This window comes from Lissotriton vulgaris, chromosome 4_1 (genome assembly GCF_964263255.1).
Source record: "Lissotriton vulgaris chromosome 4_1, aLisVul1.2, whole genome shotgun sequence".
Lineage (NCBI taxonomy): Eukaryota > Metazoa > Chordata > Amphibia > Caudata > Salamandridae > Lissotriton > Lissotriton vulgaris.
This window is the reverse complement of record NC_141691.1, coordinates 1,868,929,082-1,868,943,260: the sequence shown is the minus strand read 5'-3', so window position 1 is coordinate 1,868,943,260 and position 14,179 is coordinate 1,868,929,082. Positions and strand designations below refer to the sequence as shown.

General features: G+C 43.9%; 1 protein-coding gene across 1 annotated transcript in view; it reads right to left on the bottom strand.

Annotated features, from left to right (window-relative positions):
- Positions 1-14,179, bottom strand: part of FER1L6 (fer-1 like family member 6) — a 755,805-nt gene that overhangs the window by 214,574 nt on the left and 527,052 nt on the right. The window contains exons 21-23 of the mRNA XM_086966191.1: positions 7,410-7,544; positions 6,414-6,563; positions 3,129-3,239 (exon numbers count right to left, since the gene is read on the bottom strand). Coding sequence (XP_086822317.1) covers positions 3,129-3,239; positions 6,414-6,563; positions 7,410-7,544 — 396 coding nt within the window. The remainder of the gene's footprint in view (positions 1-3,128; positions 3,240-6,413; positions 6,564-7,409; positions 7,545-14,179) is intronic.

Sequence of the window (14,179 nt, the reverse complement as noted above, 5' to 3'; positions counted from 1 at the left end):
GTTTAATCCAGCACTGTTCTTTAGCCCACTCTGCCACCCCAGTTCAGACATGGCTATATGCAAATCATTCTGACCCTGTGCCTCATGGGAACAGTCCTGCCTGAACTGCCAAGCCATGTCTTCCCTGGACCGGTAACAAGCTTCCGAGGACCGGTTTCTGGCATTCCAGCCGTCTTCAGCCCGGCTTGCTTGAATCCAGTGGCAAAATGAGCAAGGGACTCACGTCTGAGCATACCCTGCCACACTTATGGCGGGCAAAAGCGGTACAAAAGGGGGTGGTGATGGACAGAGCATCTGAATCAATCAAACACTCACACCCAGTCAAAAGATCTGGGTTTAATCCAGCACCGTTCTTTAGCCCACTCTGCCACCCCAGTTCAGACATGGCTAGATGCAAATCAGTCTGACCCTGTGCCTCATGGGAACAGTCCAGCCCGAACTGCCAAGCCATGTCTTCCCTGGACCGGAAACAAGCTTCCGAGGAACGGTTTCTGGCATTCCAGCAGTCTTCAGCCCGGCTTGCTTGAATCCAGTGGCAAAGTGAGCAAGGGACTCACGTCTGAGCATACCCTAACACACTTATGGCGGCCAAAAGCGGTACAAAAGGGGGTGGTGATGGACGGAGCATCTGAATCAATCAAACACTCACACCCAGTCAAAAGATCTGGGTTTATTCCAGCACCGTTCTTTAGCCCACTCTGCCACCCCAGTTCAGATATGGCTATATGCAAATCAGTCTGACCCTGTGCCTCATGGGAACAGTCCAGCCCGAACTGCCAAGCCATGTCTTCCCTGGACCGGAAACAAGCTTCCGAGGACCGGTTTCTGGCATTCCAGCCGTCTTCAGCCCGGCTTGCTTGAATCCAGTGGCAAAGTGAGCAAGGGACTCACGTCTGAGCATACCCTGCCACACTTATGGCGGCCAAAAGCAGTACAAAAGGGGGTGGTGATGGACGGAGCCTCTGAATCAATCAAAAACTCACACCCAGTCAAAAGATCTGGGTTTAATCCAGCACCGTTCTTTAGCCCACTCTGCCACCCCAGTTCAGACATGGCTAAATGCAAATCAGTCTGACCCTGTGCCTCATGGGAACAGTCCAGCCCGAACTGCCAAGCCATGTCTTCCCTGGACCGGAAATAAGCTTCCGAGGACTGGTTTCTGGCATTCCAGCGGTCTTCAGCCCGGCTTGCTTGAATCCAGTGGCAAAGTGAGCAAGGGACTCACGTCTGAGCATACCCTGCCACACTTATGGCGGCCAAAAGCGGTACAAAAGGGGGTGGTAATGGACGGAGCATCTGAATCAATCAAACACTCACACCCAGTCAAAAGATCTGGGTTTAATCCAGCACCGTTCTTTAGCCCACTCTGCCACCCCAGTTCAGACATGGCTATATGCAAATCAGTCTGACCCTGTGCCTCATGGGAACAGTCCAGCCCGAACTACCAAGCCATGCCTTCCCTGGACCGGAAACAAGCTTCCGAGGACCGTTTTCTGGCATTCCAGCCGTCTTCAGCCCGGCTTGCTTGAATCCAGTGGCAAAGTGAGCAAGGGACTCACGTCTGAGCATACCCTGCCACACTTATGGCGGCAAAAAGCGGTACAAAAGGGGGTGGTGATGGACGGAGCATCTGAATCAATCAAACACTCACACCCAGTCAAAAGATCTGGGTTTAATCCATCACCGTTCTTTAGCCCACTCTGCCGCCCCAGTTCAGACATGGCTATATGCAAATCAGTCTGACCCTGTGCCTCATGGGAACAGTCCAGCCCGAACTGCCAAGCCACGTCTTCCCTGGTCCGGAAACAAGCTTCCAAGGACCGGTTTCTGGCATTCCAGCCGTCTTCAGCCCGGCTTGCTTGAATCCAGTGGCAAAGTGAGCAAGGGACTCACGTCTGAGCATACCCTGCCACACTCATGGCGGCCAAAAGTGGTACAAAATGAGAAAAGCAATTTTTGTTTTTCTTCAAAAGTTATTATATGTGTAATAAGTTCTCTCTGAGAAGCCTGTTTCAATTAACAAACACCCTTCAGCCAGTCAGTTAAGGTTAGCTCATTTAAGGTGGACAAGAAATATGTTGCAAAAAACAACTCCAAATGATTATTAAAGAACTAAGCTCAAAATTGCTAAATTTGAATATCTACCTTTTGTGATCAATTTTATATTATGTCGGTGTTTGTTACTTTTTATGCCTGGCGCCTAAAATAATGTGCATTCAGGGGTTTGAGTTCAATGAGACTCCTCCCTCTCTGGGTTCAAACAAAGTGGTGATACTCAGTTTGCAGTTCACTTTGGATTGGGGACCACTTGATCTCTTGCTAATCCAGATAAATAGCAAAACATGCTGGGGACGAAAGTTGCACAGTTTGTTGTTGACTTTTATCCTCATGAACCTTGGCTGTGTAACTTACTGTTTTTTTTTTGTTCTGTTTTTTAACTTACTGTTGAGCGAAATTCGAAAAAGATTGATTCGGGTCAACCATACATGCATATTTCTGCCATCACGTTCACTTACTAAATACTTTATAAGAGGTAAGTAATTCCCCTCTAGATGAAATTGAATAGATACAATGTTGAAGCAAACCTTCATTGCGGTAAGCCCATTACATTATTTTCAAACTGATTGAAAAAGTAAATTAAAACATAGTCCAGATTTTCTCTATATGGAGATATGACATTATTTGGTCAATCAGAATCATGTTACAGGTCTGTACCTTCTCGCGTTCCAAAATAAATTACAGACCCTTCATTACATAGTCTAACATTCATAATATAATGTATTGTGTGTCATAAACTCTCTTACTGTAGTTTCTATCCATTGGTTATGCTATTTGAAGCCTATTCTGCCTCCCCGGGGGAGCACTATCGGTTAGTACCCCTGGCTGAAGTGTGTGGTGAAGTGTGTTGGTATTGCTTGGGATGGTTTTGCCAGCACACAATAATTAAATTACCTAGATTGTGTAACGTAGCTAAACAAATGATTTAGTATACAAGATATCTTAACTGAATAATGCAATTCACCAAAAAGCATTGTTGATAGGCAGGTATACAGGGCTTACAATCATCCTTTCCACCTGATATTAAGGCAGTGTTAATGGAAACATAATGTGATTTTTCTAAAATATACCTCTACTCTGTATTTACTCAGGACCGGTCGGATGTTGACGGGAACAGGATAGATTTGGCTGGGGTCTGGAGCGTCAATCGGAGGTAAACTCTCAACGCCAGACTCAGGAACCTGTAAAGCATATCAGTCATTAGTACAATGCATTTGGGCATGAAAGAACCAACTCCTTGGTGGTTGTCCTGGTTAAATTACATGATGGGTCTTGCTTCTGTTTCATGCTATATAGTTTTGAGGATAATGTATTTCCCCTTGACTGTATCAGGTGTGTTGAAATTGATAAGGAAAATTATACTTATTTGATAAGAGAACATAAACATAAAGGGGGTTGGCAGATGTAGATAGTACTGGTCGCAAAATACTGAATCATAGTGGGTCACAATTTTACCTACCTCGTGAATATTAATAGGGTATGTCACAAATTGAGAAATACTATGATTCACAGCACTCACTGGGATTGGCCTGCTGGGGTCAGCATACCACCATGTCTGCTAATGCTTTTAAATAAAGCAATCATTTTTTTAAATGCTGTCTGTTTTGCATAAGGAAAAACATGATGTGTTAAAAATAATGTTTTAAGTAATTAAGTCCATGGAGCCACTGACTATTCTTAGAAAATGTCCCCAACCAATTCATTCCGGTTTGAGAGTGGGCTACCACTACATATGTTTAGTAAGTAAAAAATGTATATTTTGTGACTGGATTTCTCTTCCAAAACATTAAGACATTCCATTCTAGATTGGTATTCTGAAGGGATGCCCTCAACATGCCCCTTCCAAAAACAGACTAGGCATTAAATCACAAACCCATATCACGATTCGGTAACCTGTTAGAAAATCAGAATTTGATTTAAGAACAAGCAAAAAGGACTTTTTGCTTTGCAAAACTGAGCTTTTGTGAATGCAAAATGCCTTGAAATATCTGGACCTCCATCAAAGACTACACAGTGGATCTCATTGCTGGTAAATCCTTCTTCTTCAACATTTTAATGCTCACCCCCTCATGTTTACTTACAATATTTTGCCCCTCCATTGGTGATAATGAGATTAAATCACCATATCAGCTCTGCCACCACTTCGATACCGGTTATTACTGCTCTACCTTTGCAAGTGGAACAAGTCTTCACTCGGTTAATGGTATTATTAGCTCTCTCAGACCCGTCAGTGGCAGAACATAGTGCTATATTAGAATAGGTAAGTGTATGAGGGCATGCATTAAAAAATGATGGAGCTAATGAAGCCTATATATTCAGGTATGTGCCCTCAGGTATTAAACTGAGACCTGTTGTTTTTGATATATATTGTCAACCTTGTAATAGGCCTTTGCCTGTGGCACTGACCCCCAACTCCAGAAATAGGCACTACATTTGGGTAACAGTAATTGGCCATGTAAAACAACAAAAACACATGTACATTTACATCATCCTTAAAATGCTTGTGCTAATATTTTTGTGACCTAGCTTAAGTTTCCTAGAGGAGCATAAAGTCTTAAAAGTTTTTAATGTCTTGCATGAATTTAATTTCGCTTTTTGATCCTGTTTCAAAAAGATAAGTATCCACTTCATACATAAAGACCTTCTCAAAATGTTAACACTAGTGGTAGCCTCTGTAGAAGGACATTGTTTGAATGTTTGAATGAGCTTCTAGCTTAGTAGCCATTTTAACAACGCGTCATGGTACATCAGTTCAACAGTGCACTTTGTATGTAGATGAATCCATCTACATTTCCTTTAACTCCAATATATTTTGAAAATGTGGGAGACTATGTTCCTGCATAACCCTCATCTGCTTCTACATAAATGTATAACCTTTCCCTGTGCTTGACATCAAAGTTTACAGTACAGTAAATACAGTATGGTTGAGGTCACAGAAAATACATAATGTTATTTTTTAAAGTGAGCTGAAAGAACATAATCATCTCTCTAGTAATCCCTAACTTTTTGCTAGTATGTTATCTGTTGTTATATGCATGGATACCTAGGATGCATACACGGCATCCTTTCTGATATCCAAGTAAATGTTAGCACATCATATTATGCCAGCGCTTTTGGGTGCAAAAATGTATCAACAGAATTTCAGATTTTCTCTTAACGAGAACCCTGCTGGTTTCCACTGACCTTAGAAAGGCATATCTTCCATATGGGTTTTTTTTAACTCCAGAGAAAAGAAAAAAGCAGTTGTCCTCTGAGAGAGATCCTGTTTGACCCAATCTGTTAATACCTGAGTTGGATTAGCTTGTGAATCAACCCAACCATTAAAACAGCAGATTACAGCCCTGATGCTCTGTCCTCCTTGCCTTCTGTGGGAGACTCAGGTGCCTGATGGTTGGTCTGACTTTATTGCTGGGAAACCAAAGGTCTGCATAGAGTAGGATTGGAGTATGAGTGTCCTCTTCCCATAGCCTTTTTCCATGTTCGTGAAACAATGTCATACTTGATCTTGGAGAATATTACTTGTTTTGGTGGAATGTAAGTGAACAAACCCCCAAGTGCAGATGTCCTGAAGTGCTTAACAGCTAACAAATGTTTGTATGACTCAATTCTTTTAAGTTTTTGTTACCCTTTCTCTAGTGATTTTTCAAGTTCTGTTGATATTTTTTTATCTTACTTTCTGTCAATGTCCATCTCAATTGGGGATTAAGTTGTTCCTTGAAATTAACTTGGCTTTATGAAAGGGCTTCACCCCTTGATAGTCTCACTCTGTTAGCATAAGGGTAATAAAGGAGAATCAGCCAACAAAATTGGTAGAATCTGAATTGTCTTTTAAGGAGGTTGATATTCTCTATTTGGATTTTTCTCAACGATGGTAGACAACTCTGACTCCTCCACCTTCTCCAACCAAGATGCAGTGCTAACTCTAATCAAGATAGTGATAGTTCACCGACCCCAAAACCAGTCATAGATCCAAAAGCGTGTTGAGTGGAATTTTCAGTATCGAACAATATATTGAAAGGAAAAGTACTTAAGAGGGCGTCATTAGCAGTGCTCTCCTTTGATAGTAGAAGTTTTAACAATTCAAGCATTGCCAGAATTTGCACTGGAGGATATCTTCGAAAGATTTTCTCCAACTATGAGTCAGCCCCTTTAATTGAGGAACCACTACCATCTTTACTGAGGACTAAAAATGTGATGGATTTTCCACCTTCCGCTTGACAGAGAATTTAGCTCAGCCATACTAGCAGACAGAAATATTACCGCAAAAATGTACTTGTTTGTGTTCTCACTAAACATAATTTGGAAACACTGAACATACAAAGGGCAGAACACCTAACTCCGGGATCAGGACTCACCTGAAGTAGTTCAAATGCTGCAAGAAGGTCCCCTCCAGATATATTTCCGCAGAAGATGGGGTAGTAGGCCAGGGCTGGTGGTGTGTAGGCTTCAGTTGCGAGGCTCACGCTAGGGGCTGCAACTGTGGAGCCGAGGTATTCTGGTTTGCCCTACAAGAGCAAAACATTTGCACATTTTATTTTTCAGAACCAGTGGCATGCACATTGATGAGATCGAGCACCAATTATAGAACTTAATACAATGTAACAGTGGGTTGAGTGGTATGAGTGAAGGGAATTTAAACAAGAGATTTCCTAAACAGTTGTGCTTTACTGCCATTGTTTATTAATCACTTGCTGGGATAGTTCTAGGATGTTAGGTATATGCTCCATGCATATAGATTACTACTTATATGGGTCAGCTTAGTGCCTTGAGTAATGGAAAATAAATGTAGATGATGAAAACTCAGGCACTGCTGCAAGAAAACTGCTTCATTCAGTCCATTATCCATCAATCGCTGTCTTGAGAAAAAGAGTAGGTCTGTTACTGTTTGAGAATTCGCTTTCAGAAGTGTAAACAACATTTGACTTTGAAAACACCTTGTTGGTCCTGCAATGATTTGCTAATGAAAAGGTAATCATCCAATGATAATCTTATATGGTTGTTTATGCTATGTTGATACAGAATGAGGTTTATGGTTTGAAGCGAGATTTGCATGCAAAGTCTATTAGTCACGTTATTGCCTTTTTTCATGCAACCTAGCTGCAATTTAAGTGATCATCTATTGATGCAACTTGGATCTTTATCTTTCATAGGATGATCTACACCTCATTCCATGCCATCATCACATTCACTGTTTGCAGTCCTGGGCATTAGTGTGACAACCTGCTACACGATATGTAAGCGAAAAACCCAGGTACCCAAGTGTTCATCACCTCATGGTTGTTTTTTGCAAGTTATTGTAATTTATATTACATAGTATGCATACAAATAAATTAATGAGATTAAACACTTACCACAGCATCATCATCGTAGAGTTCTATCACAATATGTGGCGGATCATTTGCAAAGTCCCTGAGATCGCCATTTAGGATGAGGTTGTTAAACAGCAGCATCTGATTCCAGGTGGGAGATAATGTCTGATTAATAATCTGCAGAGAAACAAAGATGGGATTTAATTGAATGCCTGGCTTCTACCAAAGAATGAATACATAAGTATGGAAAAGGGGTGGCAGAATTTAGAAGAATTACCCAATGCAAAGGAAAGGGCAATGACACAACACTTTACTAATCATGAACTGGAGAGGATGTGGCCCAACGGCTATAGCAGTCAACCTTGAAGCTGGGGAACTCTGTTCAAGTCTCGGCAGGGTGCTCAAAATCCTGTGATTCTGAGCAGATCACTTAATCATCCTGTGCCTAACCCAAAAAAAAATGTGTCCGTCTGTAATGCAACTGGTGCTCATGTAAAGCACTCTGATTAACCCTGGGCGTAGGACTACGCTACGCTCGCATAGTTTGCGTACTTTGCGCAACTACGAGCAACGTGAATTGCACGTAACACAGTGCAAAAACACATAGCAGGCCTTTTTTGCTTGCTCGCTGTTCTCAATGTCAAGTTGGCGACCGCGAGCGAGCAAAATAACATCCATGCGAGACTTTTTCCTCGTTCGCGATCACCAACATCAAGTTGCCGATCGCAAGCGTGCAAAATAAACCTTCCGGCAAGAGTCTCAAAGCGGGGAGGTCTGGTTTCTCATTGCAAGTGGTCACGTATGCTCGCGATGAAAAACTACCAGTCCGCGTTGAGAAAGCTGCCGCTCGAGTACAAATCTACTCGAGCAGAAGAAAACGACCGCTTGCACTGTGCGGGATGAGGTTTGCAATGATTGCACAGTGCGGACAAGCATCCGGCACTGTGCAATCAGTGCGAACAGCATTTTGCACAGTGCACTACGCAGTTCGCGTAGCTATGCGTAGCTTGCGTAGTATGAAGTGCACTTCGCGTAACTCCACACAAATAAACAGTATGCAAAAATTAATTGGACAAATTAGTGCAATGATATAGAAAAGCACCCCAGTGGTTTCAAAGTAGGACTCATTTTCATGACCACTCTTTCCAGTTAATAGTACACAGTGTTATCCAGAACTTAATTTGTCTGAGTTTAGTACTTGGATATCTGAGCAGTAATGGCTCCAGAAATATTAACACAGGGCCTGATTTACAACTCTGTGGTTATGGAATATCGTTTGATTTCTGGAAGAAGTGGTACAATCAGAAGGGAATCTAGGAAGAAATAATACAGTGGAAGATATTTCACTGATGGATTGATTGTCCATTACCACCCAGCTCTATATCAGGCATTAATTAATGTCTGGTTATTGGCAAAATCACTTGACTTCTACAAGCTTTAAATTGTAAATGTGTAATGAAAATGTATACAATCTAACTGTGTGATATATTGATAGTATTATCCCAGTTCCAGCTGTCTAACCACCACATCTGTTCTGTGTAACCTGGTTTAATCCAGACTCTACAAACTATATTCTATATACAGCAATTTAAAATCTGTATATTTATGGGCTAGGCTTTACCTATCACTGTGGAGCTTAGTCCGTGGTCTACCAAATACTCAAAAACACAATTGATTCAAGCATTAAAAAAAGTAAAGTGTTGTTGTTCAGCTTGCATAACATAGAACAGATTGCTGTGGCTGTCAACCACATCTCCCCTCTGCTCAGTTCATATAATTTTGCCTTAAAATATGCTGAAGGGTTAGTTGCATGAAGGTTTTTTTCCAAACGGGTGCATTTTGAAAGGGCCAAAGCTGCCCATAATCCAGTGGCACATCGAGTACTTCAATCTAGTTTTTCATATGGAGGCTTGGTTGTAGCTGAGACGCTGGCAGTTAGCCAGTTCAAGGCAGTGGCAAAGGCTGCACATGCATTGAGGTTTGGTGTCTGGTCGGCCTGATGGTTTTTGTATGTTCAAGAAGGAAATCTGCACTCTATGATGGGTGTACCTCAATATTCCTAGAGGTCATGGTTAGGGCTGAATTAAGAGTGACCTCAATTATGAACATCTTGCAGTGAGACCAGCCTATTCTGGGTCAATCTCAGGAGCAACAATCAGGGGATCTTTTTTAGATGGACTATGTATTCGTTAGACAGGGCTGCATAGACTTCCAGATTTGCCACATAAAAGAGTTGATGTTGTTATTGGAGTTGTGCTATTTCTGGGATTCCCCGTTAGCTGTGTGCCTGACTAAAGGATGTGCAAATCATGCCTTCTGGGATTGTTTCCAAATGGAAGAGGAGAAGTGGGTCTCCATTAGTATCCACACTCTAGCCAATACATGGATTTGAGATTTATCTGTCTCTAATCCACAAGGCTTCAGTTGATAGCCAATACCCGCTGTTCCAGATGGGACAGCTTTTCGTGCTCACCATGCTAGAGTTGTAGATTGGTAAATTTGTGAAGGAGTGTGGATGTATCTGTTCTCTCTGTAAAATCAAGGATATTGTGCATCTTTTACTCTTCTGTCCCCTAGCAAGCTGGCTGAGGAGAGCTTTCCATAAAAATCTTTTACGCCGAGTTCTTCGGTCTGTGAGGGATGCTATAGAGCATCTTTATCCCACATTATTCATGTTGTTGTCCATTCTGCCTCACAATGTCTCTCTAGAGATTGACAGCAATATGAGAGGTGCTTGATCAAAGACATATTGTTTTATGTTATATCACATTATGTAATGTAGAGTTGTAAAGCACATTATTACCCAGATCTGTATCCTGGCGATGAGCAGGTGTGAGCCAAGCCACATCAGAAGCCTAGTGGGTCTAGTCGAAAAGCCAGGTCTTCAGCTTCTTGCAGAATTCAAGAAGTGAGAATGAGGGTGTTATGTGTAGTGGCTGTTCTATGCTCTAGGAGCGATGCAGGAGAAGGCTCAACCACCATATCTGGTTTTCCAAGTGTGTGGGATGTGTGCAAGTAGGAGTCCAGAGGAGTTGAGGTGTCTTGAAGGTTTGTGAAAGCAGATGCGATTGTTAAGGATACTGGTTGTTAGAAACGGGGACCTCCCGGTAGGCTATGGCACGCGCCAGAGCCCGGCAGAAACCCCCAGTCTAGTCAGGGCGAGAGAGCTACACCATAGCTACACCCTGATGATAATATAACCCCTGCTCAACCCATTGGTAGCTTGGCACTAGCAGTCAGGCCCATCCCAGAGGCAATGTGCAAAGCATTTGTGCAAGCATTTGTGCAACACACACACACAGCGGCGACACACCAGGCACACTACAAAAAAGACTCCACACAAGGTTATATAAAAATAGCCTTGTATTATAAAAACACATTAGAATCACAGACATATACACTGGACATTATTTACAGGGGGATTATGTACAGTGCAGCACCAATCGGGTCGCTGCCAGAACAATCACACAAGTACATCCAGTAATTGCAAAGCCACCAGTCCCTACTGGTTAAAATAATGACGGTAGTAACACTGCAATCCATATAAACCACATTAGGCATAAATTATGTTAGCATTAGGCATACCCCTAATAGGCCTAAATTACACTAAGCATAACATTAGGCATAACCATATGGGTATTGGACATAATCTAGGGCATCGCATTCGGCATAATCATATAGGCATTTCATTAGGCATAAAAACATTAGGCATACTCTAGGGCATCGCATTAGGCCTATTCATATGAACATTGCATTAGGGATAACCTCTTTAGACCAGACATAAGCGTGGGTCACCATAGCATGATAGTAGGCACACAATTAGTATTAGACATGATCATAGTGTCTCATAGGGCATAAAAATCACACCGGGCAGAAAATCAACATGAAGGCACTATACCCCGACCCTACTTAGGCATGGACATGCACTATATCGCAATCATGAGACATAGATCATATTTGGCCAGTGGGAGTCCCCCTTTTGGGGCTCAATAGTCAAAAATGCCCCAACGTTGTGGCTGCCCACTCCTACGGTGCAGCTGAGGAAGAATAAGACCCACAAAGTACTGGTGATAACTGTGCAGATTTGGAGCCCCACTCCGGGGCTACTGAATCAAGACCACCACCGTTGTAGTTACCGCAACTGCGGTACAGCTGTGAAGTAAACAGGCAAGTCAAGGTAAGTTGGAGCCCTCCCTCTCTGGGCCTCTAGAGTGAAAATGTCCCCCACGGGGCAGCGCCCGCTCCTGCGGGGCAGCTGTGGTCAAGATGAGCCCCGCACAATCAAAGACCAAAAAGAAAGAGGCACAGCCCCACTCACCAGGGCTTGGTGCCGCTCCTCCAGTCTACGCGGGGAGGCTTGGTGGCATCTCTCAGCAGCAGGCGGGGTAGCAGCTTGCTCCACAGTTCCCTGTGCCTCGCTCACCATTTCCTGCCGCCCATCCACCAATCATGCCCAAATCTGAGCCCCCACTCACCAGCAGTCCTGGATCTCCTCCAGTATCCAGCATGCCGAGGAAGCTTCCATATGTGCGGCCAGTCTCGCGGGGCACTCCCACGCTTCCTGGAGCCCCGCACCACAACAAGTTGCCTCCAGGCCTCTCCTCACACTGCGGCCTGGGTGAGGAGTGAGGCAGCCCCTCCCGGGCGCGGCCCCATACTTCCCGGTTTCTCCTCACAGTCACGGGGCTCCCTGGGCACCACGGGAGCCCCTTTCCTCACTTCTAGCCGGCTTCCTCCCAATGACTGGCAGGGCTTCCCTTTCCGTCTGGGAGCCCCGCCCACAGTCTGCCTGACTTCCTCTGCTCCTCTCCCTGGCACCAATCACAGCACGGCTATCCCTGACATCACGGGGGAAGCCCTCGCTGTCCTTTTCACGGCTCCCGGGCTAGCGGCGGTGAATCTTCTCTTGGGGCCATGAGGGGTAGGCTCCCTCCTTATTTAAAATATAGAGCGGGGTGGCACCCGCTTCTTGGTGCTTTTGAGTGGCTCGGGCCGCAGCGGTGATGCACGGGGTGGGCACCCGCTTTCAAATAAAACATTTGCGGGGTAGTAACCCACCTGAAGGCACACGACGCGGGGTGAGCTCCCGCTGAGGGGCAACAAAAAGGTAGAGCAAACGCAGGGTGAGCACCCGCTCTTTCCATGAAACGCAGGGCTCTCCCTGGCACACGGGAGCACCGCTTGGAATGTGGATTCTCATCCTTGGAGGATAGCTAAAATGTAGGGCTCCTCTCCTCTTGCAATTAACATAGGGCATTCACGAGGCGCTAGGGAAGCAAGCAGGGTTGGTAAAGTGCAGCAGCCTACAGGGCAGCTCTTTCCCAGCACAGTAGCAATCCCTTGAGACAGTCAAACGCAGTGAGGATGGCAATCCTGAAGGGCAGCAGCCCTGGCTCCAGCGCAGCTCCTTCCCAGTCCAGTAGTAAGGAGAGGGGCAAAGTTTGGCACAAGGGCCAGCACGCAGTGTCCCACGGCGGTTCCTCCTGGCAGAGTGTCCCCTACATGTCAGCACAAGCACACCAACATGGGCTCAGAGCCCCTGTATTTATACACCTCCCTGCCCTGTGTCTGGAAGGAGATAGACGTTTCTGGAAGGGTCTGGGGGTAGGGGCTTCTGGAAGGGTCTTGGATGTTCCAGTCCCAACTGGCGCTGGGAGGGGTGTTAGAAGGGGGCGGAGCTAGCCTTGCACAGGGCAGGCCCTGACCTGGTCAGAGACAGGGGATTCCTCCGCCCACTGCTCTAGTTGCAGACCTCCCACTCAGTCTGACCCCGCTTCCTTGGAGTAAAAGTAAATCTGCGCACACAATTGCGCAGCATTTATCATTCTCATTCCACACATACCAAACATGCCATACTTATTTTATATTATTTAGGAATTATCCCATAAGGGGGTTGTTCCCAATGTTAGCCTATGGAGGGCAGAGAGTGCACGCACTCTGCACTGCTAACCAGTGCTAAAGTGCCCAGAGTCCTAAAACCACAGACACCAAGTCAGCAAAAAGGCTAGGAGGAAAGCAAAACGTTTAGGGATGACCCTGCAAAAAGGGCCAGGCCCAACACTGGTCCAATATTATGTAATGCCTTTAAAGTGTGGATGAGGACTGTGAATTGTGCTAGTTTGTGTATGGGGGCAAGTAGAGCTCCTTCAGGTGTGGTGTGATGTGAGTGCGGCATGGGAGGATGAGAGTGATTCGGTACACCAAGTGTAGTGTTGTCGCTCTTAAATTGACAAATTATGTTCTTAATTGATCTGTTCCAACATTTTAAAGTTTTTATTATGTGCTTTATTGTATTTTTTTATCATAAATATGTACTATGTTCTTTTATGACTTTTTTGTCATACCAAATAAAGATATATTGAATTAAATTGACTGTAGTCTTTGATGCTTTTAATCGTTGATGTTTTTATTTATGACCTTAATGTTTTGCCAATACTTTATCATAAATATTGCAGTTTGTAGAGTTTAGTTATTATCAGTAAATATATGGTGAAGTGAGAATATTGTATGCTCCATTCCAACAGAACATTACATCTGAATATAATCTTTAAATAGGCAATAAAAGGTACAATAGGGATTAAGAATAAGAACAACCTTTTGATAAATTCTGTATGCAGGGTCATGTTTCTGAAATATTGTGTAAGAGTGTACGTGGTCTTTAAACTACCTTTTTAGGAACTCATAACTTACATTATCTGAGTAACGGGGGGACAGTCGCATCTGTGACTCTATTACTTAAAATTCCACAAGTCGCCTCCAGGTAATAACTGTAATTTCTGATGCAAAATGGGATACCTGTCAATCTGCTTTAT